At 39.5% G+C, this 10,194-nt stretch overlaps 2 protein-coding genes across 2 annotated transcripts; one reads left to right on the top strand and one right to left on the bottom strand.

Annotated features, from left to right (window-relative positions):
• The first annotated feature begins 317 nt into the window (after nt 1–317).
• On the top strand, nt 318–4,410 carry LOC101312392 (TMV resistance protein N-like). The gene is made up of 7 exons (XM_004289225.1): nt 318–814; nt 1,207–1,388; nt 1,450–2,278; nt 2,401–2,701; nt 2,793–3,139; nt 3,530–3,587; nt 3,721–4,410. Exons 1-7 carry the CDS (start codon nt 318–320, stop codon nt 4,408–4,410), a joined length of 2,904 nt encoding a protein of 967 aa, XP_004289273.1.
• A 1,652-nt stretch (nt 4,411–6,062) lies between these two features.
• Nucleotides 6,063–8,450, bottom strand: LOC101312101 (pentatricopeptide repeat-containing protein At4g39530-like). Its single transcript, XM_004289224.1, has one exon. The coding sequence runs from the start codon at nt 8,448–8,450 to the stop codon at nt 6,063–6,065; it is 2,388 nt and encodes a 795-aa protein (XP_004289272.1).
• Nucleotides 8,451–10,194: the final 1,744 nt, after the last annotated feature.

The raw sequence follows: 10,194 nt of genomic DNA, 5'->3' as shown, positions 1-10,194 counted from the left end.
GTATACCGATGTGAGTTTTTCATTTTAAACAAGCTAAAACTGTACAATTCTTTTCAAATTATATGCTTAACTTTTCCATCAAGTATTTTGTTAATTGAAAATGTGGTCTAGTAGTTTCCTTTCTTTGTTGATGATTTTTACAAACGTGACATGCAAAATAATGTCATAAGTGTCGAGAATTTCAAAATACATCACACAATCCAGTCAAGATGTAATTTTAATGAAGCTTTTTGTATTCTCCTAGCTCATAGTCAGCCCTTGGAGACAATCTGTAAATTGTCAGAGATAAGGAAGTAGTTTCCAGTCACAGACACATTATGAGTACAGAAAGAGCCTCTTCATCTGTACCTTCCTCTTCTTTGAAATGGAAATATGATGTCTTCCTAAGTTTCAGAGGTAAAGACACCCGAAAGGGTTTTACAAACAATTTATACAGTGAGTTGGTAGCTCAAGGGACTGAAACTTTCATGGATGACCATGAACTTCAAAAGGGGGAAGCCCTTTCTCCAGTAATTTTAACTGCAATTGAAGAATCCAGATTTGCATTCGTTGTACTCTCAGTCAATTATGCATGGTCAACATGGTGCTTGGATGAACTTTTGAAGATTCTTGAATGCATGGAAGCAAGGATAACAGTTCTGCCAGTTTTCTATGATGTTGATCCCTCTGATGTACGACAACAAACAGGGAGTTTTGCAGAGGCTTTCAATGAACATGAAAAGAGATTTAGGGATGATACAGATAAGTTGCAAGGATGGAGAACTGCCTTAACAAAAATATCAAATTTCACTGGGTGGAATTTGAAGGACTGGAGGTATATGTTACTCCTACTCTTTATCTTATTCTACTGTAAAGTGGTTACTTCATAACAGAAAAGTTGTCCCTGTATGCTAGAATTTATGTATTGAAGTACTGATAACTTACAGATGTTTATAATCGGTTGTAATATTGCATTACTTAACAATATATGATCTTTGTGTTTGTTGGTTATGCTACAACCCACAAGACATGATGTAGGCAACTAGGCATAGTGAGCAACTTAAAGATAAATATCATTAGACGAATAGAGAAGAAAGTATGGGTGTTGCTCCTTTCAAGTTGCTTGGTCCTTAGAAAAACTATTAGAAGTATGTCTACATGCTTTTTTTTTGTCCATTTAATATGCATATGATGAGAATGACTGATAATGTTTCTTATCTCACTCAGGTACGAACGAGATCTCATCAAAGAAATAGTTGCAGTGGTGTGTGCGAAATTGTTCCCTAGATTGTTTAGATCTGTGGAGAACCTAGTTGGAATTGATTCAAGAGTAGAAGCAGTTCATTTGCTGTCACGGGAAGGTGTGCATGATGTTAGCTTTATAGGGATATTGGGGATGGGAGGGATTGGTAAGACAACTATTGCCAGAGTTTTGTATGACAGAATCTCTCATCAATTTGAATTCAGTAGGTTTCTTTCAAATGTTAGAAGCAATGCAGAAAAAAGTGGTACTGCTGCAGTTACAAAAGAAGCTTATTTCTAGGATGCTGGGAAAAGATGTTGACGTATGGGATGTTCATGAAGGAGCCGAGAAGATAAAGAGATTTCTACGTTACAAGAAGGTTCTTCTCATTCTTGATGATGTTAATCATTCGGACCAATTGGACTATTTGGCTAGAAAGAAAGATTGGTTTCATATTGGAAGTGTTGTTATCATTACAACTAGAAATGACCATCTACTGGTTAAACATGGTGTAGAGAGAAAATTTGAGGTCCAAGGACTAAGTAGTGATGAAGCTCTTCAGCTTTTTAGCTTGAACGCCTTTAAAAGAGATTACCCTGAACAAAAATATCTTGAATTGTCTAATCAAGTCCTCAACTATGCCAAAGGTCTTCCATTAGCTCTGAAAGTATTGGGATCTTTTCTACATGGAAGAGGTGTAGGCGCCTGGAGAAGTGTTTTGTGCAAATGGAGAGAAGTGTGTAACAGAGACATTTTTGAGACACTTAAAATAAGTTATGATGGTCTTGATGACAAGGAGAAGAAACTTTTCCTAGCCATTGCATGTTACTTTCATGGGAAGAGAAAACACTATGTAATAGAAACACTAAACGCTTGTGGCTTGTATGCAGATATTGGAATAGACGTCCTTGTGGAAAGATCCCTCTTAACTATTTCCTTTGGCACAATATGGATGCATGACTTGCTCCAAGAAATGGGTTTAGAAATTGTTCGCCGGGAGTCTCCTGAAGAGCCAGGCAAGCGCAGCAGGTTGTGGCTTTATGAAGTGGAAATACAGTGAGTGACCTAGTACATGAATCCTTTTAGTTCTGATATATTCTATATGAACAGGTGTACTACTAACTTAGTACTAGACCTTTCTTATCTATGAGCTTCATTTCCTTATTCATGTTCATTAGGGAACAGACAGTGGAAGCCATAGTCCTGGACCCTGACCATATCATGGATGTTGCTGATGAACCAGTTATGCACATGAATTCTAAATCTTTTTCGAAAATGAACAAATTGAGACTGCTTGAGATACGTAATGTGCAACTTTCTAAACTCTGTGACGGCCTCGAGTATCTTTCAAGTGAGTTACAAATTCTCAGGTGGTTGAAGTTTCCTCTACGATCTTTGCCATCTTCTTTCAACCCAGAGAAGATAAAAGAAATTAACATGTGTCATAGCCAGATTGTATATCTATGGATGGGCATAAAGGTACGCATTGTAATAGTTATTGATCTTTTATCACCTACAGAAGTGTTGGTATCATGCAAGCTAATTTTGCTGCAAATGCTTTTTCTTACAGCATTTACACAGTTTGAAAACCATCAACCTCAGCCACTCTTTGAATCTTCTCGAGATCCCAGACTTAAGTGGTAGTCCATATCTTGAATGTTTGATTCTTGAAGGTTGTATACGCCTGACTGAGGTTGACTCATCAGTGGGTATGCTGGAAAGACTTACTTTGTTGAACTTGAGAGATTGCACAAGTCTGTGTCTTCTTCCATGCAGTTTATCTGGTTTGAAATCTCTGAAAGTTCTTCTTCTTTCTGGCTGCTCAAAACTTGATAAACTGCCAGAAGACTTGGGCTATGCAAAAAGTTTGGAAGAGCTTGATGTGGCTGGAACTGCCATGAGAGTACTGCCTTCAAGGTTTGGTCCTCTGGAAGACATCACAATATTAATATCTGATGGAGCTAAGTTTTTGCGATGGTCTTCTTTTGCGTATTTTTCTTTAAAAACGTTGAATCTAAGTAACTGCAATGTTTGGGATATGGGAAGCATCCCTTTTGTTTCCCACTTTCAGTTCTCATTAAAACGATTAAATCTGAGCTATAACCAACTTGTGAGGCTTCCGGGGAACATCAGCCTACTTTACGTGCTTGAATATCTCGATTTGCAGAGCTGCCTGTACCTTGAAGAATTGCCAAGGCTTCTGCCTCACATCGAAGTCAATGCTAATAATTGCCCTTCGTTGGAGATATTGTGTGGCCATACAGACTGGAATTTTCTGTCAAACGCATATTTTCTTAATTGTTTCAGACTCGTGAAGCAAGGGTGTAACAGTGTAGCATTCACATCATTGAAGCAACACCTTCAGGTTACTCTCTCTCTCTCTCTCTCTCTCTCACACACACACACACACACGCACAAGCAACATGTAGCATCTCTGTCATCAAGGGCATATGCATGGTCTTAACTGTGTACCACATTGTGGTTTTATGGCACAACAGGCACATCCGTATCATCCTCAAGTACAGAAATTTGAGTTTGTCATTCCTGGAAATGATATACCAGAGTGGTTCAATCATCAAAGCGCGGGTCCTTTGGTAACTATAGATCTACCTCCAGGTTGGTTCAATAATAAGTTGATGGGATTCGCGTTTTGTGCTGTATTCGCAGTACAAAAGCATTCACATGTGTCATGGAGTGATGATGATAGTCCTACACATGAGATTCATTGCCAATATGAAGTCAATGGAAAAAAGAGGTTCCATCTGCCTGGTTTTTCCTTCAATGAACACTTAGGCCAAGCTGTATCGGACCACATCTGGATTTTCTGTAGTTCACTCCGTAGTTGTGAAGATTGGCTACAAATTAAACTTTTATTCACAACTGATGGCCCAGGTTTGCAAGTGAAGAAGTGTGGAGTTCGTATAGTGTACCATCACGATGAGGAAGAGATTATGGTTAACAATGTTAAGCCTTTCACATTTTCTGACTTCCCATCTCCTGGTGAGGTAGCAATTGTATCATGTGCCACCGCCAAGCGAGGTCCTGAACACTTTGAATTTGATTTTGGGTCTGACAACGAAGCTGATATAGGGTGTGGTTTGCTAGGAGAAATGAAGAAAAAATTATTGTTTTCCGATATCAAATTAAAGCTTCTGTCAAGAAAGAGGGAAACGTCTCCAAATTGGTAGGGATAAGGATGTTATTGGTTGAATTACGATATCAGAAATTGACATGATTTCCAGTGTAAAGTTTGAGGTGGTAAACCAATTTAGTCCAAATTCTTATTTCTTCCTATATGCGTGCTACAGTCATCCTCATTTTACTGATGTAAGGTCATAGTTAATTTTTTTTTTTTTTTTTTTAAGTAAGAAAAACAAAACTTCAATCCTTGAAATCAAGATTACAACTGTCGATCAAGGACATGAGCTACTCATCCTCTTCTCATGAATATCGATCAAGGACCTATCACTAGGCAAGGAGGCTCATTCTCTAACCATACAAATCGCCCATTTCTTTCTGGCTACAAACCTAGCGATACAGTGAGCAACTTTGTTACAACGGCGCGGAAATAGAAGAGATATGGAGAACTTGCATCAACTTTGAATCTCCTCAACAATTCTCTCTAGTGCAATACGTCTTTCACTACAATTTAAAAGCTACACCGCATTGGGACTATAAGTCTCCACCTCCACCCCTATAACACGCCTCTCCAATATAAACTCCAGACCTATAGCACATCTCACCAATGCTGCACGCACTCGCACGCACTTCAGCAACATACCTCACTTCTTTTTGCATAAACAACCAGAGGTTGTGTCTCAGTTCCCTCATGTTAAAGCCTGTTACGTCCATTCCAATTCATCCATAGAAGAAAAACTGAATAACCAGGAGAGCTCCTCTTTCTACTACAGATTTCATAGCATAATCGAAAAGTTAAATAAAATTAAGGAATGTTGCAGTTCCAAACATCGCAACACAACTCCCACACCCCCAAGTTGCATGTACATGCAATTCACTCTCTTATTGACATCTGAAGCAAATGGCTGTTTAGTGTTCACGTACTGTACTTCTCTTCCAACCCAAACCCAAGGTTCATACATGGTAGCATACCCATAGAGCTCCTCCCACAAAAAACTGATGCGACTTTGGAGGAACTAGAACCTCCGAAAACCCCTTGCATAAGGTCACAGTAATTCGATGACCAAAACATCACAAAAGGATATTTTCCCATCATACATAATAACAGATCTCTCTCTCTCCTCTGAACTTTACTCTCACGTTCTTTAAGCGGCAAAAAAGAAGGAAGAATATTAACTTGCACTTTCAACTGTCATGCATGTACACGATTACAATCACTCTTTCCATTTTAGACTACCATGTCATCTCCAAATTGCTTCAGATCAGCTGTCCGCTCCAATGATGTCTATACCAGTATCTTGAGTGCAACTTATGTTTCAATCCCAACAAAGAGTCTTCCTCCATTATCATTGCACTGAATTTAAGATGGTAATCCTTTTGTAGTCAAAGCCAAGATTAATTCACCAGCTTAAATACCCGAACTAAAAGAAGCCCAACATTTTGCATGTCAAGCTTAAGCTTCACCTCAGAGTTCAGAAACATGCACCTGTAATTTTCATTTCATAGTTTTTATGGGGCTCATGCTTTTGGCAGCTTCACTTAGCATGATCAATCATGTACCTTAAATGCTGTAATGTCAGGGACATAGCTGCAATTGAAAAAATTAGATCAATTTCGCAATGATCTTTTTTTTTTTCCTGCAAATAGGCTTGTCAACCACTCTTTCCCTCCTTCAAAACAATTATCCTCGCCTTGGGTTAACTTAGACCCAACTACGTCCAGTTTCTTTCACTACACCATTGTACTCCATTTTTTCCCTAACCGTTTTGGCATCATCCCACATACCTTTGGCTGCATAAATATTTGAAAGCAAGATATACGATCCACTATCCAATGGATCACTCAAAATTGCCATCTCTGCTGCATAGATCCCCAATTCAACATTACCTGCAGCTGTACATGCACTCAGTAAACTCCTCCATAGAATTGCTGCAGGCTTCATTGGCATTTTCTCAATGACCTCCTTGGCTTCATATAATTTACCGGCACGGCCCAGGAGAGAAACTATGCAAGAATAATGGTCTATCCCTGGTTCAATTCCAAACCAAGACATTGATTCAAAGTGACGAAGTCCATCTTCAACAAGGCCTGCATGGCTACAAGCTGATAGCACCCCCACAAATGTGATATAGTTGGGTTTTATGCCGTCATTCATCATTCTTTCAAACATCAGGAGAGCGTTTTCTGCTTCTCCATGATGAGCATATGTTGAGATAATGGAATTCCAACAAGCAACATCTTTCAAAGTTTTGGAGTCAAATAGTTTGTGAGCCTCTTCAATGCTTCCACACTTGGAGTACATATCCACAAGGGCATTTGTGACAAAAGGATCATTCTCAAGACCAACTTTAATGATCTGACTGTGGAACTGTTGCCCATGCTGGATACTTGCTAGGCTGCTGGCTGCTGAGATTACAGAAGCAAAAGTAAACTCATTAGGGATTTGTCTCGATACCTGTAGTTCAGAGTACAACTTAAGAGTCTCTTCACTTTCCTGCTGTTGGGCATATCCGCTAAACATTGCATTCCATACTACTATGTCTTTTTCATTCATCTCCTCGAAAACAAGTTTAGCTTCGCGAGTACATGAACACTTGGAATAAACATCTATGAGAGCGCTGCCAGCAAAAATATCCAAGGATAACCCGTACTTGGTGATCAGCCCATGTACTTGCTTGCTTAATTCCAAGGTCAATGAAGCAGCTGAGACACCAAGAATACTGACGAACGCCAAGATACTAGGCTGGACCGATCTAAGCCTCATCAGATTGAAAAGATCCAGAGCTTCAGCCAACTTTTCCTGTCTTGAGTATCCTTCAATCATTGCATTGTAAGAGACCACATTATGATTAGTCATGGAATTGAAAACTCTTCTTGCATCAGTCAGTGAATCACATTTTGCATACATATCAATCAAACTGTTCTTCACATAATATTCGTACACAAGATCAACCCTGACAGTATAAGCATGCACTTCCCTCCCATGTTTCAGAGCCTCAAGTGAACCACATGAAGTAAGAATGCTACTACACCCATATCCGTCTGGCTTCCAACCCAATCTGGTCATTTCAGAAAATAGCTTAACAGCCTCCACGTGCATCGAGTTTTGCGTATACCCTGCTATCATTGTGGTCCATGAAATAAGGTCCCTATCCACCACCTTATCAAATAATTTCTGTCCTGCCAGGACTTGACCGCACTTCGTATAGAAATCTACTAATACATTAACCACCGATACATCCATTTCTGTTCCCCTTCTCAGCACATAAGCATGGATCTGCTTACCGCCTCCAATGAACTTGAGGGCAGAACATGCAGTCAGAAGAGCAGAGAGCACATATTTATCCGGAACAACATCAGTGTCTCTCATCTGATAAAACAACTTCAAAGCCGCCTCACTTTTCCCACTTTTCGCATACCCTGCTATAACTATAGTCCAAGTCACCGCACTCTTAACTTCCAAACCGTCAAAAATCAATCTCGCCTCCTCAATATCCCCCATCTTTACATAAAAATCAATCAAAGAAGTACCCACAAAGACTTCCTTATCAAAACCAGTCTTGACAACAAAACAATGCACTTGGGAACCTTGATCAGCCCCTCCGAATTGCGTGCAAGCCCGAATAACACTAGGAAACGTAAACTCATTTGGCCTCCCATCAGAACTCCTATGAAACTCCGAAAACACCTTCAACGCCTCTTCACTCTTCCCATGCTTGGTGTACATCGAAACCATGGAAGACCAAGTAACCGAACTCCTCTCAGGCATTGTATCGAACACCTTCCGTGCATAGACAATGTACCCGGATTTCTTGTACGAGTCAAGAAGAAGATTGGCAATAAAGACATCGTGTCGAAAGCCCAATGCGAGAATCTGGGCATGGACTGTCTTGGGGTTGTGTGACAGGCCTAGTTGTAAGTGATTGATCAATGCGCGCCTTTGGGTTTGGAGGGTTTGGGTTGGAAGAGTATCGAGAGATGGGTATTGAGATTCGAGAAGAAAGGAAGCTAATGAGGAGAAGTGAGGGGATTGGTGGGTAGAAGTGATGGCGTTGTGATAATGTCTTAGGTGAAGTGAAGAGTTTCTCATGCTTTAGGATGAGATTTCAAATTATATGAATGCGCGCCCTTTAAGAACAGCAGTGCTTATATATATATTTTCCCGGATTTCAATCAGCTAAAAAGAAAGTTGAGCGGTTAAATTCGGTTGAGTGTATTATATAATCAGGGCATCTCCAATTATTGTCCTATAACTTATATTCAAATTTAAAATTTAACTCACCTAAACCTATTTTTTACATGAGTTTTGCATCTCCAACTATTATTGTCAAAACATAAACCTATAACATGTGGGGACCACTCAATTGATGAGTGTGAAATTTAGGATTCCTCCTAAATAGTTGAGTCAAAATATGACCTCTTTTAGGTTTAAACATATTTCGGCTCAAGTTATATTTGAGTTGGAAATGTAAAATTGAAACACCTAAACCTATTATAGGTTTTAGGACAATGGTTGAAGATGGCATTATACAGTTATACATCCTACTACCTATTCTTGATTATCTCTGTTTTGTTTTTATTTTATTTTTTTATTGTTTATTATAGTGACCCTTGTTTTTACTTCTTCTACATGACTCATTAGGACAATTATGACCGTTTACAATTTGATGAATTTCTAAACCTCCCGACTTCATTATAGTAAAGATGGTTTTCAATGTCCAAATTCTTTTGCCAAAAAGAAAAATGTTAGCATAAAAAGGAAACGTTCAAATTCCATTTTTTCTTTTTTTCTTTTTTTGGAAAAGAATGTTCAGATTCTTAGCTTCAATTGCTATCAATCGGTGTTTTACGTTTCGGGAGCGTTTGTTATGGTGTATGTAATATTCTGATAGTGATTTAGTGAATTTGTAAACATATGCTTCGGGTATATCTCATTTAGTCATTCTCAAGAAATGTTCAATTTTTGCTAGGTTGATAGTTGATACACATCGAACATTCAATATTGTACTTTTTGTTTCCTTATATAACAAGCTATGAGCATCACGTCTTCTTTTATACTTCTCAAATATGAGAAGGTGGTTGAGTGATAATTTTAGGTGTGTTCTTGTTTACCACATTTTCCACCAATACTTTGTTATCAGTTTGGCAAACATTCATATGCAATTGTCTTCAGTACTTTCAAATTGTCAAATTATCCGTTCAAATTGTCAAATTTCAACGGATAATTATGTCACATCCCGACCCTTATATTTTTACCTTATTTACTAGCGTGATTATAATAAGAATTTTACCGTCTCCGTCATTGAGTAAATAGTTTAATTGGTCCCTAGAGGGGTTTCGGGGACGATTATGTGCGGAGGATTATTAGTATGAAGAAAATACGACGACGGTAAAAATAGTAAATTTTAGCTAGTAAAAGGTAATTTTTATTCGGGGTGTTGAATTTTAGATTAAAAGGAGAGTTGGGTCGGCTGGGCCGAGCCCAACCCATTTCTTCTTCCTTTCTCTCTCTCTCCCTCCCGATTTTTCTTCTCTTCCCACCCGAGTTTTTTCTCTCTACACCCAGCAGACTTCCGGCCGTCCTCCCGCCGCCGTCCGACCTCCGTTCTCCGCCGGACCGGTCCCGTTCGGTCGGTCTCCCTCCCAGCTTCCATTCTAGACCGGTGAGAGGAGCCCTAGCGCCGCCGTGAGTGAGCGGTGCCGCCCGAAAGCTTCGACTGCCGAATTGGTTTTCTCGCCGGAACTTCCTCCTCCGGCCACCAATCCGGGCAAGCTTGGTATGGTTTTGTAGCCCTCCAACCCAGCAACCTTGCCCTAAAAGGCTCACTCCCTCT

The sequence above is a fragment of the Fragaria vesca genome, linkage group LG1 (genome assembly GCF_000184155.1).
Source record: "Fragaria vesca subsp. vesca linkage group LG1, FraVesHawaii_1.0, whole genome shotgun sequence".
Classification (NCBI taxonomy): domain Eukaryota; kingdom Viridiplantae; phylum Streptophyta; class Magnoliopsida; order Rosales; family Rosaceae; genus Fragaria; species Fragaria vesca.
This window is presented reverse-complemented; position numbering and strand designations above follow the sequence as displayed.